Raw genomic sequence first — 26,353 nt, 5'->3', positions numbered from 1 at the left:
CGACCTTTATGTGATCTGCTGCAGTTTATCACAGAGCGGAATAACGTAGCAGCTTTGGTATTTTAAGTCTGAAAGTGTGTCCTTTTTAGTCCAAATATGTCTAGTCTCCATTAAGGGTACCTCAACTCTCACCTTAAACCTTCTATTTAATTATGATTTGCGTTTGAGGTATCAAGTTTGGATTTATTCATAATTAAATTTAAAGTTAGAGCCAGTGGTGGAGGTACCTTGATGCAGACTAAATAACCAAACCAATGGCTTAAACTTTCAGATGAATTATGATTGAAATAAATGCATGTTCAGTATTTCTATCAGTGGTGGTTGCCATTTCTTCACTTTACCCGGAAACTTCCCTAACTAGTCCCTACTAGTCCCCGCTAGCGATGAGGTAACGTAATGGGCTTATTAGTTGCGCTGTAGAACCACAGTGCTTCAGTCATCGATGTGAACATGCGAAGAGATGGGGACAGCGAGTGGCAGGGGGATGGACGTCGGGATTAAAGGCAGGCATGTGTGCGCTGTGACATTATTCAGAGGCCATCATTTTCCATTTTCAATTTTCTCTTCTACCGGTTCTCTCTATCTCGTCAATATGTTGTATGTTGAGGTATGGGAGGTCAGCGAGAGGGTAAGTGTTGGTATGTAATGGGGTGGTTGTATATACAGCAGAGAGTGGACTGCTGCAGATGTAATTACTGTACTATTGAGTAATGAATATTGCCATGTCTAGCTTTGGGTTCATACGTTATTGTGACATATTGTCACAATAACAGTACATCATGGAATTATGTAATATGTTATACTTATATTGTTAATTAAAACTCACAATTCAAGTTCAAAGTCAAACCAAAATCGTTTTACCCGAACAAAATGAAACCCTCGGTCACACTCTGTGATGCAAGCTACTGCTCTAATTCTGAAACCTCAAGTAAAACCAAAGAAGCAGCCTTTGATGAGGGCAAAATGATACAAAAAAACCTTCTCAAACTAAATCTTGAATGTTTTGATATGATTATTATTACGAAATCTGAATGCTGGACTACTCGTTACTAAGACCAGTGTGTGCGGTTTCCTTTAGTTTGTCTAAAGATGCACGCTGAAAGTTGACCATTCATGATGATTAAAAAGCAGAATCAAGAGTTATAAAAAAAAATCATACAACAAACCATTAACACCCCCACTTCCCTCTCTACTCCCTCTCTCCCTACGTTTCTCCCGCCTTGAGGAGGGTTTGATTCGCACGCCTGTGCCGCAAACGTAATTGACAGGCAAGATGGATTTCCGGGACCAATCAGGAAGTAGAAGCAGCATTAATTAAGTACTAGTAGTAGAAGTAGAATGATGTGGTAGAACAGTATGAAAAGTATCAGATGTAGTAATCAGATAAAACATTATTAGTACTATAAATAGTAGTATTGGTATGGAAAGGATTAGTTTTAATATGTTGTACATTGAAAGACATTTGTAGTTTTAACTTCGAAAAATGTCATAAGTTGAGTTTAGTCCACAAGATGATACATTTTATAATGTTGGGTAATGAGTTTGTTTTGAAGTCTCAAGTAGCGACTACAGCACAGTCTGCCTGCTGACTTCCATTAAAAAATGTCATGTTTAAGAGTTGAATATTATATTTTTTAAAGTATTCAATATATATAAACATTTTAATAATAGGACGCGCTTCCAGGCAATGATGAACATCGGTCTCTAGTTGAAAACATTTGCGAGGAGATAAGTGCGGAGGCTTTTAGGGAATAATATAGAAATATTCCCAAAAACAAACACCCGCATAGACACACACAAAAACATACACACACACACACACACACACACACACACACACACACACACACACATTTACATACGCATACACTCACATACACAAACGCATGCATACACAAACACAGACACACAAAAAGACACACACACACTGTCACCCCCATATACATATACACACACACACACAAATACACACACACACACACACACAAATACATGAACGCAAAAACAGACACACACACAAAAACACACACACAAATAAACACAAACACTTGTTTAAAAGTAAAAGCTGTTTATTTGTGATTGTGGGCACCCTATAGGTGATCCCTTACTCTGAAGACAAATTACTTTAATTGACACTGTGACGTGGAATGAGATTTCAACCCAAATCTTTTTACACATGTTGAAGAGGGTGCGGGCATGGCAAGTTCCCAGCACTCAGTTCAGCATTTATTATATAGTATATATATATATATATATATATATATATATATATATATATATAAGTATTCACAGAGTATCTCTGGATACCAGTTGTTATTCTAGGGATTCTTATATTTTTTTTTATCATGAGGGCCCATGTCTCAGAAGTGGAATGGTAAATAGTCTTGAAAATGTTCCACCAATTTGTATCCCGGAAGAATCTCTCTTTTTTATTGCAATTATCACATAGGGGGCGCTATAATCAAAGTCAAATGATCATTCCCAGCATTATTTCGCTTGTCACTGTACAGAATAGAAACCTAGATTTACATTATGGTCCAAGAGGCAGAAATGTTCAACATGCTAAATAATGCATGTACACCAATCTTTCAGAACTGCTTATGCATCGTGGTGGCAGGGCTAATCGTTTGACTTTGATCACAGCGCCCCCTATGGGATACAAATATGGTGGAGAAATGTCCATACTTTTAATCAACCCACCGCTCAGATATGGGCGCTCATTGCCGCTCAACAATAAAAATAAGAAGAAGAATCCCTGGAATAAGAGTAAAGCCGAAGAAGAACAATAGTTATGCCTGCCTAGCAGCACTCAGTTATTAATGAGCTAGAGGAAGATACATGTGTATATTAACATATATTAAAAAAACATCTGAGCCTTGAATAACATTGCCAATACCAACACATGACTGCAGAGATAATTACATTCCCAACTCTGCACACACACACACACACACGCACGCACACACACACACACACACACACACACACACACACACACACACACACACACACACACACACACACACACACACACACACACACACACACACACACACACTGATGTCATATATATGATATCACAACGTGATACATTTTCACGATGGAGAAAACAAGGGGGGTAGTTGTAATCACGTCTATAGTAAGTGTCTGTCAGCATGCAACATAAATCAGTCCAAAATAGATGTTGTTGGCAAGGTATCAGCAAGTTTACTCATTCTTTATGTATTCTCCGCTTTATCGCTTTTTCTGAAGGCATGCCCCCGACACCTGAGGTCTCCACGTGCATCCAGGCAGATGTGTGCATGTTGTTCACTCTATAGGAGATTCTATCCTACTTTACTTCTGCCTTTTTATACAGCAGGAGAAAAGAAGAAAATAAACCAGGTGTACATTGTGTTTATAATTCATCATTTGTGTCCTCCATATGACAGGCATCTTGGAGGCATGTAACGCACACCCTTGCACACACACACACACACACACACACACACACACACACACACACACAAACACACACACCTAGCTCAGCACAAGCCTGACTGACAGATTGTCAAACTGAGACGATGAAGAAAATGCATATTGCATATTCATATATTCCTGTTTCAGAATTGTATCTCGCAGAGTGTCTGCGTACATGTCTGTGCGTGGCTGTGTGGGGATGTGGGGGGTGCGTGGGTAAGGGTGCTGATAAGCTGCCCTTCTCTAAAACTGTCCCAATTAGGTGCGACCCCATGGGGTGAGTCAGCGAAGACATTCGGTGCGACACTCACCCACTGCACACGGAGAGCCAGAGGTCTCCTCCAGACGGCTTAGAAATGTGTGTCATATATATTTCTATACCGTAAAGTATTCAGTGTGTTCTTTAAAGGCTTCTTTGGTCTGCTTTTAAGGCGCGATGGGCCTGACAGCTCGTAAAGAGTTGTAGCAAAGACACCTGTCAGAGGTCTTCAAAGGAAACTAGTCTAGACATTATGTCCTAGAGTCCTCCCGCTACAGGATTGGAGTGACTCAGTAGGGAGGGAGTGGGGGGGGGGGAGGGGGGATGGAATGAGGGAGAGAAGGTCTGATAGAGTGAGACAGGAAGAGAAGGGAGAGAGAGAGGGAGAAAGAGAGGGATGAATGGTAAAAGGGGGGAGGTGGAAGGATAGGAGGAGGGACTGGGGGGAGCAGGTTAGAGGGGAGGGTAAAGTAAAAGTACTGAGTTCATTTCAGGCCCAGTATCTGTCTTCTGCAGGAACTGTAAAACCAAGAGTACTGCATTGCCTAGCAGACTATCTGGTGAAGCACTCAGAGTCTGAGAGAGTCTGAGATTGGTGTGCGTGTAGATGAGAGGAGTGAGAGAGAGAGAGAGAGAGAGAGAGAGAGAGAGAGAGAGAGAGAGAGAGAGAGAGAGAGAGAGATTGCATGAGCCCGGCAGCCAACAGGCAAGATTTTAGATAAGAGAAGGTAGAGAATTAATTCAAAATAGAGGAAAAAATAAATAAGAAACGGGCTTTTGTTTTCTTGTTTCCTCAAACCTCCTCTTCCTCCTCCTCCTCCCCTTCCTGTGTTTAGACTCTTATCTTAGACTCAGCCTTGCTACTCTTGACAGCTGCTTTAGTATCTTTCTTACCCTCTTTTCTTTCTTTCCTCTTACTCCAACATCCATCTCATCCTTGCCTGACCCATCATCGCTGCTGTGGGTGATTGCATGCGTGTGTGTGGGTGTGCATGTGTTTGTGTGTGGGGTCATCCTCCTCTTTCCTCATTGGGGTTGGGGTCCCATCCCTCTGGATGTGTTGAGGGCAGGTGAGGGGAGGGTAAGTAGGGTGGCAAAGGACTTGACACCCGGGTTCAGCCCTATTCTGTCACACAGAACAATGAGAGTAGCACTTGCAGTGAAAGGATACATGTACCCAGACACACACACAAACACACACACACACACACACGACAAATGCAACCCACACATACACATATACACACCGGACATCTCAACATCTTCACTTAAGAGCATACACACACATTCACACATACACACACACATACACACACACACACATACAATGATTACCCTTGCAGGATCCTGGACTAGGCAGCTCTAGATTGGACTCTCTCTCTCTCTCTGTCTCTCTCTGTCTCTCTCTCTCTCTCTCTCTCTCTCTCTCTCTCTCTCTCTCTCTCTCTATATATATATATATATATATATATATATATATTCTGTGTGTAGAGATTGGACTTCCCCTGGAGTGCCACTCCTGTGGCAAGGTGACACTGATACAGCATGATTACTGTCAGAGAGAGGGCGAGGGAGGGAGAGGAGTTGGAGAGAGGGAAGAGAGAGAGGAAATAGAAACTAGTCGTTGGGGAAAAATGTACTAGGGAATGAAGAAACTTCTGATGGACTTAAATCTAACCAAATCACTGCAACATTATAAATAATTGATAATGACATTATCATCATTGTCTTCTTCATCCCCTTCCCACCGCACACCTTTTAACTCTTCCGTTTTAAATTATCGTTTGCTTGGACGAAAAATAAACGCACCTCACAGCATTAACGATACATCTCAAAACTCACAAGCATGGTGAATCAGGAGTGGGCTGTCGTCAAATAAAGGCCTTTTGGGGCATGGGAGAAGGCAGGGAGACAGTGACAGGGGACAACTGGACAGTCAGAGGCACAGACGGAGGTAAAGACTCTCTCAGGAGGGGGAGAGCGTGAGAGAGGGGAGATTGCCCAAGTGCTCCTTTAAGCGAGCAGAGAGAGGCAGGAGAGCGAGTGGCAAATTTGGGGGGGGGGGGGGGGGGGGGGGGGGGAACGACAGTGAAAGGGGAGTGCAGCAGGGGAACTTGAGTGTCCTCTTAAATTGAAATAGGCTCACTCACACAGAAGGGGGCTAGTTGGCCAAGTATAATGATGCCCCCCCTCCGACTCACACACACACACACCCACGCACACACACACACACACACACACACACACACACACACACACACAATCACATACACACCCACGCACACACACACACACACACACAAACACACACACACATAAACACACACACACACACACACACACACACACACACATACACACACACAGATGTCAAATCTCAGCAAAAACATTCTGAGGTGGTGTCAGCATTTTAACATACACAGGCATCAATGCATACATACTACACACACACAGACACCCACACCCATGCCCACACACACAAACATACACTCACACGCACATGCACACACGCATGCACACACGTGTGAGTCGAGAAATATAAGCATGCCTGAAAGAACCCTTATGCTCAGGGCTCAGTGATGGAGTTCAGCCTGAGAGTGTTATGATGCAGCACTTCCAAAACCCTCTCTCTCTCTCTCTCTCTCTCTCTCTCTCTCTCTCTCTCTCTCTCTCTCTCCCCCCCCACCCTCTCCCCCCCCCCCCCCTCTCTCTCTCTCTCTCTCTCTCTCTCTCTGTCTCTCTCTGTATCTCTCTCTCTCTCTCTCTCTCTCTCTCTCTCTCTCTCTCTCTCTCTCTCTCTCTCTCTCTCTCTCTCTCTCTCTCTCTCTCTCTCTCTCACACACTGTATCTCCTCTCATTATCCTCTCGCTGCTCTCTGCCCTCACTCTTTTGAAGGTTGCTGGTTGAACGCCGCACCTTGAAACTGAGTAGTGGATTGTAACTCCACTCTGGTTATTTGCTTGTTTGTGTGTTTATGTGTGTGTGTGTTTGTGTGCGTGTGTGTGTGTGTTCCACCCTGACTGTGTGTGTGGATTGTGTGTGTGTGTGTGTGTGCGTGTGTGTGTGTTTTTTATGCGTGTTTTGGCCTGACTGTGTGTGGATTGTGTGTGTGTGTGTGTGTGTGTGTGCGTGTATGTATGTATGTGTGTGTGTGTGTGTGTGTGTGTGTGTGTGTGTGTGTGTTATGCGTGTTTTTGGCCTGACTGTGTGTGTGTGCATGTGTTAAAATAGTTTGGTGTGTGTGTTTGTGTAGCAGGACAACACATTTTACCAATCCATTCACACAGAGACGCACACACACATAACTCCTTCCCCGTCCCTCGGTCGGTCGTGACTGTCTCGATCAGGAGTGTGCGTCTCCGTCTGTGTGTTGCTCTGGTACAGTCGTGTCCGGCTGCGCTGACGCTGACATCCTGCTGCTGCTTTAATGTCTGTCTTCCCTCCGCCCGCCTCTCATCTCCACCGCCGGGGGGAGCGGCGCAGCCCGCTGGGCGCATTCTGCCTTCCGCTCCACAGGCAGGCCTAGCAATTCAATACAGGCAAAATGGTGCCCTATTACTGCCAACCACCACTGCTGCTAAGACATGCTTAGTTTGTTACTGTGTGTGTGTGTGTGTGTCTATATTTGTGTGACTATATTTTTGGCTATTCATTTGCTCTGAATTCATCCCTTTCATAAGAAGATTTAATTCTGCGTGTGTGTGTATGTGTGCGTGTGTTTATGTGTGCGCCTGTGTGTGTGCGTCCTTGCGTATGTGGGTGCGCATGTGTGTTGGTAGCGTTTAAATGCGTGTGTGTAAGTAATTCATTAGTTTGTGCTGTCATCACTGTGTGTGCTCTGAATATTTCCCCCCCCGAGGCATCCAGCAAAACACAACCCAACACAACACACACACACACACACACACACACACACACAAACAGCGGCGAGGCTTAGTGTTAGCCGTGGACGTAAGCGGCAGCCGGCTCACCCCCGCGTCTCCCAGACGGGGCTAAATGATGGAGCGGGGGCAGGAGCGGGAGAGCGGCTCGGAGCGGCGATGGCCCTTGCCCCCCGCGAGGCTGCGAAGCAGGTTCACAGCGGCCGAATACATCAGCATGTTAGCAGGGAGAGCGGGCGGACTGCGCTGAGGCTGAGCCTAGCCTCCAGAGCCCTATGCGAGGCCCGCTATCAGCAGACACACTCTCGCCATTACGGCTTAATAGCCCAATCCCCCCGGCTGCGGCAGGCACAGGCTTTAGCGTAACGCGGGGACCTGCAAGGGAGAGGGGGGGAAAAACAGAGAAGAGGGAAAATCATGTATTTTCGTGTGTAGCAGCAGTCTCATTTATTACCGCAGGTGGCGCGGGAGGGCTCGTGGGAAGGCACGCGCCCAGTAAACATTCAATCCCAGGGTTTTATCTTTAAGGGATCACAGCGTTGCGGGGAGAAATGTGGAGAGCCGTTATCAAAAAACACTGGGACCGAAGCAAGCTATAAACAACCGTGAAACTCATAGTGGGAGCTAATAAAAACCTTTCTTCTTCACACTGTGTGCTGCATGTGTGCGTGGGTGTCGGGCCGCGAGTTTGTCCATTATGTGCAGGGTTGACCTCCCGTTAGATCTGCGTCCAACGTAATTAAAGTGATCACAGGCTTTTTGTTTCATCACAAATTACATTCATTTGTACAGAGGTACAAGTATGTAATGCTAGTTTATGTTAGAATGTGAATAATACTAAGGTAATCCCAGAGCACAAGATACATTTTGTTCTAGTGATTCAGACAACGATGTGAAACACGCCTACTTATATTTATGGCAAATGTTTTTAATTTTTTTATCATGATATGTTTTTTTGATAACACGGGAAAACAAAGATAATTTTTTTGTTATCTTTGCAAAACAAAGCTGGTTATTTTGTTTGATCAGGAAAACTGAGGAAATACTAACGTTACATCATAGTCGTTTAGGGCTTCCTGGATGTACGGTGGTGGAAAACAAAGAAAAGCGTTGTTGTCTACCACCAGAAAGAAACTGCACACCAATCCAAGTGCGCTGATGTCTATTCCACCACACATCCATACAGTCATTATTAGAATCCCGGTGGCTTTGTAAAAAAAAAGTGTCATTATTTTCCTCCCTTTGCGCTTTGTTTGGCTTGTTTTGATGTGGGGATGGAGCGCCACTCTCAAACCTCTTTTTATCCTCTTGACATTCACCGCTCAGCGCGCCAGCCAGGTCGCCAGCACCCCCGGCATTTGTCCGATTCCAAGGTGTTCCCATGAATGAGCAATGATACAGTTCGAGCACGTTACGGACCACTTTGCCACAAATATAAAACATTTAAGCATGTTGAGAGGGGAAAAAAGCACATAGAAAACGATTGAAAAAAAGGTGCGGGTGAAGTCAAACTGGCCTGCAGCTCGCACTAACTGCCCCCTGCTGCAGCCTCCCGACGCCATGGAACTCAATTAGTTAGCGGCTTCTGCCCTTAACCATCACTCTCAGCGCCCTCCATCCCCCCCTGATCCTTTCATACCTTTCAGAGGACTGCCTACCTGAATCCATTACCACCCACCTCCCTGGCCTCTGACGGCTCCGGAGCTGCTCACTTTGGTCCAGATGTTTATCAACGCAAAAAAAGTGTTGATTTCCGATATGGAGTCAAAAGAGATGAGTGGAAAGGGGAGGGTTGTGCTGTGATTCAATATAATTTGTCTCTTCTTTTTCTCTGTGTTACATACACTGTAAGACTTTGATGTAAATTGACAGTTAAATTCTAACAGTAATCTACTGTATTTGTATTACAGTAATATATTAAATGAACAGTACCTTACTGGCAAAACTGCTGCCAATACTTTACTGTAATTTTACAGTGAAAAATTTTACAGTGTACGTCTGTCTGCTGACCTACTAAGTCCTCTCGAAATCAGGTTGTTTCACGGAAGTCCTGAAGAGGATGCAAACTGGATGATGACTGTATAGACAAATTGTATATAGATAGATTGTATATATAGAGACATTATAACATAAGGAACACAGGAAGTTAATTTAATAAATATTAATAATTGACTGAGGAAAAGGGGTAGGAGTAGATAAGTTGTATACTTCTTCCTACTCCTTTTCAGGCATATCAATTGAATACAGGTAGTGCCTTTTTTATTTTATTTTAATTTTATTTTTATTCATGAAATAATTTGAACATCGTTTTTGATCATTGATTTTCGTGCTTTTCCTTTTTGTTTGTAATTTTGATATGTCGATATGTCTTAACTAAATGTAATCAATCAATATTTCAATCAATCAATGAGAGACACAGAGAGAGAGTGAGGAAGAGAAAGTGGGAGAGAGAGAGTGTCTGGCCTGATCTCCAAACAGAAAGGAATCTGGAATGTGGAACACAAAACCCTACAACAACCCATTGGAATGTAGGTTCCAGCGTAAAATATATTAACAGTTCATATAATCATTCCATTCCACCAAGCATTCCGCTGTGCAGTAACTCGGCTCACGCTGAACAAAGAATGATAGAGAGGTTTGTGCTATTAAAAAAAGTCCCCTTCTCTTTTAAAAACCAGAATAAACCTGGAATACATAGCGGCCTTGTTCCCATACGTTGGCTCAATCAGCCAGGATCAGAGAGAGAGAGGGACAGAGAGACAGAGACAGAGAGAGAGAGACGGACAGAGCTTGCGAGGAACTCATTAGGCCGTGGATCATTTGAAAGTCGTGGCTGTGTGGTAGATTCTCTATAAAAAGGAGACAGATAGACAGCTATCTTTGCTGCGAGGGCCGCGAGTATGCTAGGTTTCTTCTGGGAACCAATTACCGCTCAGCGCGGATTATTCGGCTGATTACCACGTCTCCCGTACAATGCGTTGAAGGGCTGAATGTTCATGGCCCAATCAGTAAAGAGAGAATGCTGATGGTGGTAAGGGCTTTGGTGGCAGGTCATGGAGAACTGCAGGGGTCTCTCCACATCACGCCGTGTAGTTGCCCTGGATCTTTATTTGCAGTTCTGTAGAGGGCTGTGAATGACACATGCATGTACTAACTTGGATAAAGGTCGTGCATGACAGTGTGTTAAGGAGCGGAATGTATGTGTTTGTGTGTATGTCAGTGTGTTTGTGTGTGTGTGTGTGTTTGTGTGTGTGTGTCAGTGTGTGTGTGTGTGTCAGTGCGTCTCTGTGTGTGTGTATGTGTGTGTGTGTGTGTGTGTGTCTGTGTGTTTGTGTGTATGTGCGCGCGTGTGTCTGTGCGTGTGCGTTTGCTGTAGCAGGATGTGTGTGTGCAGAAGTGAACATGGCAGATTTAACGGGCCACTGAACACAACGCACTGTTTTCCATCTCGTGAAGACAGTGTGCCTTCAGTTCTAAAGCAGGCAACACGGTACACAGACACTCACACACACACACACACACACACACACACAAGCAGGTTACCGGAAGACACAACAAGTGAAGCTTAAACATTTGGGAAAGTTGGCAGTGTACAAATTGTATGCCGACATCAGCAAAATAAATAACATTGACATTGAACCAAAATCCCACAAGAGGCCATGGGATTCCACTATAGGATGATCAGATTTGACTTTATCTGTGTGTGTGTATGTGTATGTGTGTGTGTGTGTGTGTGCATGTGTGTGTGTGTGTGGTTGAGGAGGGGGGGGAGAGTGCTTGACAGCTCCTTCTGTCAGCAAACACTTGTTAGTGGTTTATGTATACAGAGATTGCATCCTGGAATTGTTTGCATATTCCACAAAAATCTTAAATCAATGTCAATATACCGTTACCTAGATTAATTGTCACTTCTCCTATGTAAACCACTGTGGCAGTTTCTATCCCAGTCTCCCCATAATGGCAAATAATTTCACGATTGATTGATAAACAATGACCAAAACAATGTTATTACTATTAGAATAACTTACATCCCAATGCTCATGCGATGTGACAATGTGGGTTGCTACACGCCACCTAGGTGGCTTTTACTGGACCCCTCCAAACAAAGGATGTAGGGTGGTGAGGAAAGCTGGTTTATTGTAATTGTTGGTAAAAAAAAAAGGATGTTTGACCTGGTGCTCCATGTTGCCTTGTGGGAGTTTCCAGTCTGAAGACGGCTGGTTTAACCGGTGTGTCTAATCAGTCTGACTCAGGCCAGGTGAGGCTGCTTTAACCAGCCTCACCTGGCAATGTACAGCCCTATTAGTTATATCAGTTGAACCTGAGGTCATCATATGTGTGCTCCACACTGAACAATGCATGCACACACGCACGCCCCAACAGACGTATATGTAGTGCCAATTAGGGGCATAGTCAGTACTACTCATCCTGCAGTGTTTGCGTTTAAACTGTTTGTGTGTGCATGTGCCGGAGCTGCATATCATGGAAGACGACAACAACAACATCAAACCAGTAGCCTGTACTACGAACCTCGATTAGTGGGTTAGTGAGGTATGTTGCGCTCAAAGCCTGGGTTAGCTGGGACACGAAAGTCTATCTCTTTTAGCGTCGCTGTATCACCATGGTGACTTATGCTCTCAACCAAACCTGGTCGAGAGCAGGTTTTCAGCTAAGTCTATTGGGTTTTATCGGCGTGCGCAGCTTGCTCGCCCCTCCTCTGACAATGGTGTCAACATTTGTGGGTGTTCCCGTGGACCTTGGAGCTCGTATCGTACAGGGGTCTCTCCGACGGAGGCTCTTTCGGGACCGATCCCTTGGGATTGTCTGAGAATATTCTTCATGAGAGATACAGGTTGTCATCAGAGGGTATTCGCTATTTGATTGTCCTTGTTAGACCTTATGTAGACAATGCTTACTGTTGCGCATTGTGTCCTCGTGAGAGAGTGGTAGAGTGGAGGTAGTGCATCAGTCTTGAATTTCTGCGTGCGGGGTTCATCTCCCAAACGCGAAAAGTCCCAATTCTTATGCATATGGAATACTTATTCACTAAAGGCTATGGAATTATATTTTTGTGCTTACTTCAAACTTGAACCCATAATCTCAAGGCCATGCTGGCACCACATCTATGGGGGTAAAAGGCATGACGATAGACCGGCGAGATTTGAACCCTGTTGCTCGGGTTCGGGTCTTATACTAATCCACTACGCCACCGCCGCTACCTCTCAGCTGTTGAAAACATATTCCATACATTTCTTGCATTGGGTGTATTTAAAGGGAATTCCCTAAATTATAGAATAAGGCAGGTTGGACGTTGCTTATGCATTTTGAAATCATCATCACTCTATTGGGATAAATGACGAACAATTCTGCATTTGGTATAGTTATTTTATAGACAATATGCAGAATCTTTTTACTTATACGAATTTATATAGACTGCTTGATCTATCCAGTTTGTAAAGGTGAGTGAAATGACGCGATAAACGCCCCTTTCACGTGAACGTGCATTGAACCTAAAGTGCAAACCTGGCTCGACTAATCGTATCCTAAGTGAGCTTCGTAGTACCATTTAACTCTGATCGCGAGTTGCGTCTCTGTCGATCCAGGCTTTCCAAAGAAAGCCTGGGTATGTTCAGCGAGGTTCGTAGTATACCCCAAAGGACCACAAGGGGACACACACTGCAGGAAATGAAAACACATACACAGTAACATTTTCCATCAAATGACTATCGGATGGAGGCCATGGCGGATTTAAGGAGGACAAAGATAGCATAATGAGTGGTGCTGCCAATGTAGGCGGCCCATCTATGTGTACCACAAAGCTATGCTACAAAAACCGACCAATCAGAAGATACCCTTTGTGTAACCATGGTTATGTCAATGACAACAAGCAAAAGAAAGTAAAATGAGGTTTACTTAAGGTGTTGCAAAGGTATTTTATTCATTGGAAAAATTGGGTGAAAATTGGTGTGTTGTTGGTGTTTATATGGATTCTAATGTCAATATTTTTCCAATTACATTGTGGTAAGGTTAAATTATACCTTTTGCAATAATGACCGCCCTTGTCCTCTCTCTCTCAGGGTGGAACAAGAGGGTGGACTACGAGCCTGGCACGGGCAGCAAGCAGCTCTTTCCCAAGATGCACCTGGAGACGTGCGGGGGTCCGCTGTCGTCGGTGAGGACCACCGTGGAGCTCCAGACGAGCCACATCGGGAAGGGGTGCGACCGCGAGACCTACTCCGAGAAATCCCTGCAGAAGCTCTGTGGTGAGCCCCCCCTTTCCCCTTCACTTCACCTTCCTGCCCGCCCTCCCTCCCTCCCTCCCCACCGCCCCCTCCCCTCAGCTGAGAAGGGTCACCACAGTCCATTTTCCACATCACGACACGCGTTCTCCTTTTATCTGCCTCTTCCCGCGGTCACACCGCCACCCCCGACCATGAGGCAGCTGGTGGTGGTGTGACCGGCCGTAATAAGCAGCCTGAATCAGAGTCAGCGTTGTGGACGGGTCGCGGCGCATCAAATGATGGAAGTCTGTGGACCCGCGGCGGCCAAGCTGGCGGGATATCTTAAGTACACAGTGAAATCCGCCCATCAAAGGCTGTGTCCTGCTAAGTCTGCGCCGCGGAAGGCGAGCACGCTGAATGAGAAGTGGAGTCTGCCGGTGGAAGAGGCGATAGAATCCTGCAGTGGCTGCAGTGTTTGTAGATGTTTGGGCTCGCCTCCCCCAAACATCTAAAGCAGCCAAGCATGCACACTCCAAAGGCCAGCCATAGCCTAATGCTAACTGTAGGTGCCGGTGGCCAATGGGTACTTCAAGCTGTGGAGCTAATGATGTGACCAAGAGCAAGGGGCAAGCTCTCTCTCTCTCTCTCTCTTTCTTTCTTTCTTTCTTTCTTTCTTTCTTTCTTTCTTTCTTTCTTTCTTTCTTTCTTTCTTTCTTTCTCTCTCTCTCTGTGTCTGTCTCTGTTTCACTCCATACCGGTGACTGATGAGCTGCTAAGCTAATGCGATGGTTCCCAGAGCACTTGCCCCCCACCATCGCACACACTCTCCTCCCCGCTCTCCTGGACTCCCCCTGCCAGCAGGGGGCTTGGCTTCATCGTCTTTGACTAACGGTCGTCCGGGGCTGCGGGGGAGCTAAGGGTGATGCAGAGAGGAGCCCCCCACCCCGTGCCCCCACCTGCCCTCCCTTCTCCACCCTAGTCATGCATGGTTGACCACTAAAGAGCCCATTCGAAGACCCCCGTAATCGCTATCTGATCGCAAAAAAGAATCAATTGTAATTGCTTTTTTTTGTTGTTTGGGTGGTGGGGGGGGGGGGGGACACAATCAATTGTAGATCATTTACAAAGACGTCGGGGGAGGGAGAATGCTGTAGCCTGGGAGGGAAGGATAGGTTAATGTATATAGGAAGTCAATGCGTGGTTATTTGTTGATGGAATCTCATTAAAGGAGGCTGAAGCATGGACACGCTCTGCCAGACGGTTTGACAGGCTAGGGGTGGAGTGGTTGTGGTGGGGAATAAATGAACATGCTCATTTCTGGTTATTAGCAGAAATTAACATCTGCTCATTCCAGGAGTTTGTCTGAACAAACCAGATGGAGAGTTTTTTTGGCTGCATGTGTGTGTGTCTGTATGTGCGTGTGTGCGCATGCTTTTCTTTGACATGCAGCGTAGCCTGAGTAAGGTTTTGATTCATGGCCCGCTTGTAAGCCGTTCTGCATGATTTCTAAATGTGCAAAAGCGTATTTATTCAGCTCTGCCACCAGGCAAAAGACAGATTAGCCCAGGCTTGTTAAACAGGCCCCACAGGAAAGGAAGAAGATAGGTTCACGAGAAACACACAAAACAAAAAAGGGTTTCTTTAAGGGAGAACATCTCAGACAAAGCATGGCAGTTAGTTAGTTACAAAGGCTGTGACGGATGGGGGGGGGGGGGGCTTTCTTTTCCAGTGCTGTCTTTTCCATCTCCTACTCTCCGGTGTTGTCTTGTCTCTGTGAAAGATGAGTCCCCCCCCCCCCCCCCTTTCCCCCTCTCCCTCCCCACCATCACCTTCGCTGAAAGTTTCATTTTGTCACCGATCGATATGCACATCCCCCATCAGTCTCCGCACCATCGATTGCATATTAGGGCCGAAGCCATCTGCCTCACTCATGAGCAATCACTGCCAGGATTAGGGCCCGGGCCGTCTGTACCTCCACCACCATTGCCGTTGACACACCTTTTGTTTCTTGTTTTGTTTCTTTCTCTTCTTTTCTCTTGGTTTGGTCCGTTCCCATGGCGACTATGAAGGGGCGTCGTCGGGGAGCACCGACCTGCTTCCGGCGCCGGGGGCGACCACCAACTGGACGGCCTCCCTGGTGACGGACAGCGGGCGCGACAGCGACCTGATCTTCCGCTTTGACGGGCGCCAGGCGGCCAAGGTCCCCGACTGGCTGGTCCCCCAGAACCTCACGGACCAGTTCACCATCGCCACCTGGATGAAGCACGGGCCCAGCCCCGGTCTGAGGGCCGAGAAGGAGACGCTGCTCTGCAACTCGGACAAGACCGGTGAGAGCCTGGCACCCCCGGTGTCCCACCACACTGTGACCCAGACCAATGGAATCCCACTCCCACTGTAGTGCTGGGAGGATGCACTCCAAACCCAACCTTTCCAAATTCAAAAGTAACCCGGCCTTTCCAATGGGGGGGCAATGGGGGGGAATTTCTACTGTTAATTCAATAGCCTTATAGCCTTAAGAATGAGGCCTACTTCGTTTTTTATTGTCACAAACCGTCCCTCCCCAAAGAATGTAACAATGCCATGGGCCAACAAGCTCCCTTTCCAGCACCACCGTGTACAGTTCTCTCATATCACACAAAGAAATTTGAAGAAATAAAAATAAAAATCATAAGAACTTTATATCATCGCTGAACGACCATGCCGGTCTGTACATTGTGCAAAGGTTTGATTAAATCGAGAAAGAAGAGAAAGCACACAGGCGCTCTACAGGCTGAGGGATCACTGTTTGTGGTCTATTGATGTTTATTAAATCACCAACCCCTGAATAGTAGTAGGTTGCAGATTTTAATGTCTTCAGGCCTTGTTTAAATATTAAATAGGCCTGTTAAAATGCAGCATTATTCATTATTAAAACCCCTTGTCTGCCTGATCTTCCTGATCACGTTGGGGTATTGGGAGGACTCTGATTTAATTTAATAAGAGTAATACACCATTATAAAAGCATAAAATCTTTAAACCTGACCGGAAGCTTGAGCCGGATCCAGCTGGTATATGGGAAAATAATGTACCAACCGCTGGGCCATCCATCTCCAGCTGTATAAGGGGAGGAGGTAGTCATACTCGGCCCGGGGAGTCGCCTAGGGGTGTAGGGGGAAAGGTTTGACTTCAGATAACAACAGTCTGCTCCCTATCGGCACATCTAAGTCAAACGCAGAGATGCCTTAACTCCTACAGCTATCTTAAAGGTGCCATGTGTCACTTGAAGTGGCTTCTGGCAGAATGGACTTGGCAGAAATGGAACGGAATATAGTATGTTTGAATTAGTGTATAATCCCGTGAAATTAAGAACGGTTGTGTTTCTGTTACGTTAGAATGAGCCCTTTATATCTACATAGGGAGTGGGTCCTCTGCCATGTTGGCGGCCATGTTGCACCACCACGTTTCAGTAGTCAATTAGAATTATTAAACGGCTCTCGAGAGGATGTGTACCTAATTAGCTATCATAATCGCTAACTTCAACTGAAAGTGTGGTCCCTGAACTGAGGATGTCGGGTCGTCTCTCCACAGAGATGAACCGCCACCACTACTCCCTGTACGTCCACAACTGCCGCCTTGTGTTCTTGCTGCGCAGAGACTTCACCCAGGTGGACACCTTCAGGCCGGCCGAGTACCACTGGAAGCTGGAACAGGTTGGTGGAGGCGTGGCGGAGGTGTGTGGCCGTGTGGACGGCCTCCCCGATCCACACACAAGTGTCTGTCCTGAGAGAGAGGCGGCGACTTTGAGTGTCCGCTCGCTTGGTCGGTTGATCCCGTCACTGACATACACGTTACAATGGTTACATTGCAATCAGAGGCGTGTCTGGCAATACTGTCCACTGAGGGTGATTCACTAGCTGTCACTTTATTGAATGTGTGAGTCTCCAGTGAGGCAGGGTCTGTTTGTCATGACATGCATCTCTTTGGTGCTTTGTGAAACGACCTACTCAACATATGCTCCTGGCTGTAGTGATGCGGTGCGGAGAGCGGAGCTCTGTATTGTGTTCATAAGCAGCAGGTGTTTGAATTGAAAATGTGAAGCTTTCAGATGCTTTACCTCTGCTTGGTAGTACACCTCACCTTGAGCATCTTTTTGTTTCTCAGCAGCCGCGTGTGTGTGTGTGTGTGTGTGTGTGTGTGTGTGTGTGTGTGTGTGTGTGTGTGTGTGTGTGGGTGTGTGTGTGTGAGTCGCGTGTGCATGAGTCGGAATGTGTGGGTGTATGTGCGTGTCTGCCAGGCTGTGTGTGTGCGTGTGCATGTCTGCGTGGGTCGCCTGGAGCCTTCAAATAGAGAAATCTGTCTTCGGGGTCAGACGGGTCACTCTCGAGTCTCACAACGCCACACTCCACTGGCGAGGGCTTCTGATTGGTGGATAGCGGTGTGCAGCTGAGCCCGTGGGTGGAGGGCTGGTACCCATGGCTAATTTGATCCTCCAGATCACTGAACTCGATTGGAGGAGAACACAAGGGGTCCTCCCTCCGAACTCCTGACTGCACATATGAGTCACAGTTTCATCTCCTTCTTCCTTTCTTTATTTCCTACTTTTTCCTTATTTCCTTCTACAGTGCTTCAAGGAGTTGTGGGAGTGTCTCCCTGGAGACGCCGGGCAGCACTGGTTAACCGGCTCTGCTTTTGTTTCTAGAGTTCCACGGTCTGTTTTACTCATTCTGCTCTCTCGCTACATGGGATTCTGTTTTAACTATCAGTGTGCCCTCCATTGTTCATTTGAATTAAAATCCCAATCTTCCATAATGCAATAATGGGATCAAACTTTGCTCAACTCCAATTTAGAGAAAATATGCTCCACGATTAGTTCTTAGATTCTACCCCTCTGTTTTTCTATCGCTCCCACTGTCTATCTTTCGGAATAATTATTATTATCCCTGAGATATCCCCAAGAGTATTTCTCTCTCTCTCTCTCTCTCTCTCTCTCTCTCTCTCTCTCTCTCTCTCTCTCTCTCTCTCTCTCTCTCTCTCTCTCTCTCTCTCTCTCTCTCTCTCTCTCTCTCTCTCTCTCTCTCTCACACAAATGTAATTGTTCTGCCTTCCCAGCGTTTCCAACTCTGCTCCCCTCAGTGTGTTGCCGTTATCACACCAGTTAAATTAACTCCAGTGGACGAACCAGTAGGGGCACAAGGAGCCGCTCCACAATGGGGAGACAAGGATCATGCTAGCTGTGGCCTTCCACCGCTGGTAGGGATAAGGCTTACGGCCAGGGTCAGACAGACGGCTGTCTGCTATAGGCTCCTCTGACGTTATTTAAAACCTAAGTGAATTAAGTCTGGTATATTGAAGCAGGCTTTTTTTGTATGTGTGTGTGTGGGTGCGTGCTTGTTTATTGTTGTAAGAGAAAACAGATCTTAATTATACTGCATCCTATCTTTTTTTTTATTCAAGTGTGAGATTTACCGAGAGAAATCTCTTCACGTGGGAGTGTGTGTTGACGCTGAAAGGATGTTCTTTTTTTAGTGAGCTCGCACAAAAAAAATCTGACAAGCCATTGTGCTTGGAAATAGTCGCTGGTGCGCAGGGCGTTTTGAAGCTTACCGAACAATAGCAACCCACCTACTGCAGTGAGTTACTCAAAGGAACGCGACCAAGAGAGGACTGGCCTTCTGTATTCCTCATGTTAAACAGCTCCATGGCAACAGCGGAACGGCAATATAAATATATGTGACTTGTGAGTCTGATGCGAGGAAGATGGCGGTGTATTTCCTGCCCTGTGAGGTTAAGCGCGTCTGTTATCGCGCCATATAATATTTACAGAGCCGAGACATAACACCTGCTTCCTTGTTTACCCCGAATCCCTAGAATATTTTTGTTTACTTGTGTTGAAACAAATCTAAAGGGAAGCTGGTGAAAAATGCATGAAAAAAGGATTTCATCCACCGTCTGAAACTACAGGTAGACCGCTGGTGAAGGTTTATAAATGAATAAAAAATTACCTCTGGCAATCTAAGCAGCAACAAAAAAAATGGGCCTGAACTCGAACGCTACCTGGGATAATAGAGATTCAGTTCATGTTTCCATCGGGGGTGTAAATTGAAGTGAAATTGTCACCTCGGGTAAAGAATCTCTTTCAGGAAAGTTGAGTTGTTTTCCCCAGCAAAGGCAGTTGACAATCTGACTTCCTCCGCGGCTGGCAGAGATCAGGGTTGTATGACAATACAATCACAGGTAGGCAGAGGCCTTTGTGGAAGCAAGTGAAGCGAGTGTCAATGTCAATTATTTGTGATCTGGTTCTGCTACTTCATGGTCGTGTGTGTGTGGGTTTGTGTGTGTGTGGTGTGTGTGGGTGTGTACGTGGGTGTGTGTGTCTGTTATTTTATTGAGTGAGAGAATGAGTGCATGTTTGTTTGAGCATGTGTGGCTGTCTGTCTGTCTTTCTGTGTGTTTTTAAAACGGTATACAAGTATAGGACTACCAAGAGCCATTCGGGAAATGAGTTCTGCGAATCCTCAGCGGATTGGATGAATATTGCGGCCAAACATAGGTCTGCCCTTTGGTCAGTCCAATCAGTAAGGTAGTAACAGAAGGGCACTTCTATCACAATCCATCCAAAAATAATCTCATTGGGGGCTGGAGCATCGAGGAGGAGGTGGAGGGTTGATGAAGAGGAGGAGGTTGAGCATCCCTGAAGATGAGGAGGTTGATGATCTCTGAAAAGGAGGAGGTGGAGAATCCCTGCAGAGGAGGAGGTGGAGGATCAAGCAAGAAGTGGGGGCTTTGTGAAGAGGAGGAGGAGGTGGAGGATCAAGGAGGAGATGGGGGGAGATGAAGAGGAGGAGGTGGAGGATCAAGGAAAAGGTGGGGGCTTTATGAAGAGGAGGAGGTGGAGGATCAAGGAGGAGACTGGGGTCGATGAGGAGGATGAGGTGGAGGATCAGGGAGGAGGTTGGGGTTGATGAAGAGAAGGAGGTGGAGGATTCATGAAGTCCCATGGGTTTCTTGTTCAGCCATTTCAGAATATCCTGCAGATAACCTTCTCTTTGGTTTACTCCACAGGTTTGGCCTCACCTTCATCCCCATCATCCTCTATCAGGTCCATGAGTTCAGTGATCTCCTCACGTTCACAGAGAGGGGCTTTGACGTCTTTCTCCTAGTTGTGATCACGGCCCCTTGTTGGCCCAAACCTTGGGGTTGGACAACACTCACATGGTCACAGGGGGTTAGACAGGACGGACTGAATGTCCTATCCAGCAGATTTTCCTGCCTGGGCTCCCCATATCCCAGTCTGCTCCACAGAATTGGGGTTGTAGTCTGTCAGGAGGTTCTGGTGGTTGGGAGGGGTCTCAAGGACCCTAGGGTCGAGGGTTTGGTGGTGAAGGACTAGCCTCTGCCTCCACAACATCTCAGATGGGGTTTGAACATCCTTGTATTGGAAGTCTTAGAGGTTCAGAGGCTCCTTCTTCCATAGTCTATTCTCCACCACCATCTCCATCTAAAACACTGCATCAGCTACGAAAAACCAAACAACTTGTCTATTTTTAAAGTCTTTCTTTACTTCCTTTTTACTTACATTAAAGGCCCTACATTAAGGATTTTGACATGCATAAATTGCTTTAATTTTCAAATAAATTAAGAGGTTGTAAAATACCTTCCCTCAAATGTATGACATCCCCTTCCCCATATGTATTTTATTTAATTCTGGCTTATTTCAGGGAAAAAGGAAGGAATTGATTTTTGCATTATGGAAAAAATGTATGATCTTTCAGAACATTTAAATCTGTATTGATTTGATATTTTATATGTTTTATATGCATTCTATTCATTCATGACACTCCCATTGTCTGTCTTTAGGGTAACGTTTATTTATGATTAAAACTTACATTAGTTGATGTTATCGTCTCAACCCATAGAACTCACACTCCAGTACTGTAATGAGAAGGAATTTCTGATTCTGACACGTCCTGTTAGCACTGCTATGACTCAAAGGTTAAAGGTTTTGTGTCATTTCCATATAATTGCTAAAACTGTCCTGTGCTTTCTGACAACTTTATTTTCCAAAATTATGAAAAAGTTTCATCTTACCTTGTCTTTACTGAGCTCTCTCATCTGTTCTTCCCCTTGTGGTGAGGACAAGCCTGGACACGGGAGGGAACTGGGTGTGACCCGGGTGTGACCGCGGCTCTCTGCCACTTGTTCAACCCAAACCCCATCCACATTCTCATTTGCTCCTCTGAGGCATTCCTCCCTGTGGCAGAGTTAAGAGTTGCTCACCCTTATCGCTGCCTTATCACTCGATAACGCGCCAAACTCCAAGAAACTACTGCTGTCCTCTCTAACCCTCTTATCACTGCGTAATGCTCACTACTCGACCCTCAAATCCCCACTGAGGATAAACAGGACTTTCAGCTGCTCGTGGTGGAATAGGATTCTGGTAACAAAGAAGTTCACGATGTTGCTGTCACAGCAAGTGAGTCCTACACGACTAGCTTAATAAAAACCTATGCAACTGCGTCTTAGACAGAACAGTGCATCCCTCCGTGTGCTTGTTCACCTAGGGGAGGGCACATAGCAATGTGTGTGTTGCGTTGTGTTTGTATGTCTGGAGTGTCTTTGCACCTACCTGTTTTCAGAGGTGATAGAAGTACCGCACACGGCCTGGGTTGGTGTACAAGCAGTCTAAAAAAGAGAAATAAAAATCTCTTTCTGCTGTCCCATCTGTCAGCTGCTGCTTGATCAGCTGTCGATGATTCCTGATATGGGAGATCTGGAGAAACAAGTCTGCTTCAAAAAGTGTTGAGGGTTGAAAATTGTTACTATTTTTTCAAATGCACTGGGAAAATTCTTACATATGAAAGAAAACCGATAACTGTAAAATGCAGAAACGCATTAATCATATGCGAGTATCGTCTGTTATTATTATTCATTTCAAGATATTACATCAAGCAAGTGATGTAATTTGGTTTTAATCACACCAGTGCAGGCTCAGCCTGAGAGTCTAGCTCTCGTAGTTTGTCTCAGAGTAGTCATCCAGACTGGCAGGAAGTGTGATGATTTTCTTTTTGATTTATTCTCACCACTGAAACAATCAAATGCTCAACCAGTATAATGACCTAATTCTCGTCGAAATAACTATTAAATTCTCACCACTAAAACAATCAAATATTTAACAACTAAAGGTCCTCCCACTTCTTTCCGTGGGCAACAGCCACCTAAAACGCATTAAATCAAGCAGGTCCCCTCCAGTGTCACCTATTATCTGATCCCATTATCCACACTAAAGAGAAGGCCTTGTCCTCGCTGTCCTCACTGAAGTTGGGCAGCACTTCTCTACTGGTATGCAGCCCTCTTTAGTCTCAATTTCAGAGTCAAGCTTTTGTCACATACAATGTTATGAAATACAGGTACACCATTCAGGGCGAGGTTTATAAACCGGCTCTGTAGATTGCTCAAAAGATAAATAAAAGGGAAGGTGAACACATTTCATGTAGAGAGAGTTGATGCCGCACAATCCCAGCATGAATCCGTCTTGGATCTAAACAATGAAGTGCTTCTTCAGTGCCACTGTTTGAAGCCCCATCCTTCACAACTGTTCCAAGTGTTATATTGGTAGACAGTTGTTCAGAACATGTTTGTCAAAACAAGAAAAAGCTGAGTGAAAGAAAAATAACACATATCACTGTGATCCACCCAAGACAACAAATTTCTCAAAGTTTGAGCAAATCCTTTGTTAAATGTTCAATTGATACCAAAAAGTGAAATAACACAAGATTTGATGAATTATTGTGACATGATAGCAGACGTAATTACATATATTATCTCTCAAAGGGAGTGCATTTTATGTCCTACTTCTTCGGTATGTCTTTCACACAGTGCCTTTCAAAACGCTGTTGCCTGTTGACAAAACAAGCGTCTCATTAGCAGAATCTGAGTCTTTGAGTGTCTCCAGGCTATGTATGTTTGAAGACACCATATCCTTGTGTGGCTGGCTGGGACTACTGCTCATGTCATTATGTATAACAGAGAGCAATAGGGAATGAGTTTTGTGTAAATAAGAGTCCCCCAAAAAAAAAAGAAAAAATGTTTTACTTAGAGTTAAAGGCGAAGGAAACCTCACGTTCAAACATGGACAGAAATAGTCCAGTGTATCTGTTCCCTCCAATCCGTCCATTGTTCGAAAGGCTCCCATCCACTAAGAAATGCATGGCTCATAACCAGGAGATGAGGCAACAGAACTGTCTATCCTTGGCCTCTGCATTCTCCATTGGCCGTCCTCCGGTTGAGACAGACGTTGTGATGCAAATCAGCACTGCCGGTCCACTTCGTGGGTCTCTACAAAGCTGTTGGCTGCATCGTCCGTGCGGTCAACAGACATCCCACATGACACCAGTGATGCACCAGGTGCACTGCAAGGTCTCTCTTACCGTCTCTCTCTCTATGCATCTCTATGTCTCGCTCTCTCATTCTCTATCTTGCTTTCTCTCCCTCTCTCTTTCTTTTGCCATATCTCTCTGTCACACGCACACACACACACACACACACACACACACACACACACACACACACACACACACACACACACCGCACACGCACACGCACGCACACACGCATACAGTATTTTCCCGCCTCATGGGAGGGGTTGTGTTGAATGATAGATGGATGTTGCTAAGGAGCCTACTAAATATAGAGTGCCACTGCACCAAATAGTGCTACACACACACACACACACACACACACACACACACACGCACACATACACATTTCAGAAATTGAGACATGGGTCTCAACGGTGTTCATTCTTTTTGAGGCACTCTCTCATAGATCCCTGTTTCATTAGCTCTGTACATTCTCTGTCCACCTGAGATTTTGGATTTGAGTAAACTCCATTTCTTTCTCTCTCGCTCTCTTTCTCTCTCTCTCACATACAAACACACACACATACACACACACACACACACACACACACACACACACACACTCATAAACCCGCACCCAACAAGTACACACATAATGACACAACATTTTTTATTTAACTTCAAAGCCTGAAGACTTTAATTTCTCTCTCTCTCTCTCTCTCTCTCTCTCTCTCTCTCCTTCTCTTCTGTTACATTATTAATGTCCTCTTAAGCTATTAGGGCTTCTGCCTAGTGACCCATGTGTGTGTGTTTGTGTATGAGTGAGAGAGAGAGAGAGAGAGAGAGATTGTGTGTATGTGTGTGTGGGTGGGAGAGGATGTTTCAAGGGGGCCTGTATTTGTGTGTACCAGAGAGAGTTTGTGTGTTTGCGTGTTTGTGCGCGTACATGTGTGTGTGTCCAGGGACGAACTAGCAAGCACTATACATCTGGAGGTTTACCTAGATTATGGGCTCAGCCCAGCATGGAGCAGAGCCGGCTGGACACCCACACTCTGACAGCCAAAGGATTCCGTTGGACTCCATTCAGCACCTGTTTGTTTGTCTACGCCGCGTTTTCATGAACAAAGAGAAAGAGGCTGAAAAATATCCCCAACAGCTGCCTATAACACCTATCCCCGCTGCACACACACATAAGCACAAAGATCACACTCACTCATTCACACAGACAACTACACACACACACACACAAACACATCTGGGAATGCACACAAACACATACACACACAAACACACACACACACAGACACATACATACACACACACACATACACAGACATATGGTCTACTTTCTCTACGGAGCAGCGGAGACATCACTGGATTTGGCTATTGATCAGAAGCCATGCAAATAACCTTGTTTGTATTCAGCTAGATAGCAGCCTTATTGACAGAGGGGAAATCCATTACTGCAGCAACAACAAAAAAAGACGAAAGTATGGAGAGAAGAATAATATAGTGGAAAGATGGGTTGGATGGGTGTAAGACACTAGGGACAACGAGAGAGAGAAAAAGAGAGAGAGAGCAAGAGAGAGAGGGAGAGAGGCCTTTCACACATGCATTGTAAACCAAATTTCTCCGGATATACTTGGAGGAATCTGTATGTGTGAACCCAATTGTCCGAATCCAACCCCCTGGAGTTGACTCTGAGTTCACCCAGAGTTTACCCCGAGTTCACCAAGAGTTGACTCAGTGTTTACCAAGAGTTTACCCAGAGTGTACCCCCGCTTTGATGAAGTTTCTATCATGCGACTGGCGCAAAACCGGGAACTCGGAGTATAGCTGCTTCATACTTTTCTCTTCTTGCCTGCATTTTGCCTTCCAACTTCCTTCTGCTTTCCACTCTTCTGTTGATATTGATGATACATCTCAATAAATGCTTTGATATCACCGCATAAAAAGTCTAAATTACGGACATGGTAGCCTCCCTCGCCATCCTCGATGTGTTGTAAACAAAACACTGCAACTTCCACTGCATACTTTATGAGTCACGTCTTGCCAGCTACACGCCCAACCCAGGCGCCACCCCTCGCCTAGAGTATACAGAGTACCTCTGGTACGTGTGAACACGTCTGATGCGGCTTATCTCCTTAGCGTTGCATAGTGAAAGGGCAACTCTGGATCATCTCCAGACCAGATTCT

The 26,353-nt window shown here is 45.5% G+C and overlaps 1 protein-coding gene across 1 annotated transcript in view; it reads left to right on the top strand.

Moving 5' to 3' along the window:
- LOC307073733 (calsyntenin-2-like) overlaps positions 1-26,353 on the top strand; it is a 212,852-nt gene that overhangs the window by 151,658 nt on the left and 34,841 nt on the right. The window contains exons 6-8 of the mRNA XM_079733692.1: positions 13,677-13,862; positions 15,890-16,147; positions 17,388-17,530. Of these exons, the coding sequence (XP_079589818.1) occupies positions 13,677-13,862; positions 15,890-16,147; positions 17,388-17,530 (587 nt within the window). The remainder of the gene's footprint in view (positions 1-13,676; positions 13,863-15,889; positions 16,148-17,387; positions 17,531-26,353) is intronic.

This window comes from Pollachius pollachius, assembly GCF_949987615.1.
Source record: "Pollachius pollachius genome assembly, chromosome: 3".
In the NCBI taxonomy this organism is placed as follows: Eukaryota; Metazoa; Chordata; class Actinopteri; order Gadiformes; family Gadidae; genus Pollachius; species Pollachius pollachius.
Note: the sequence above shows the minus strand (reverse complement) of the source record. Positions and strands in the feature narration are given on the sequence as shown.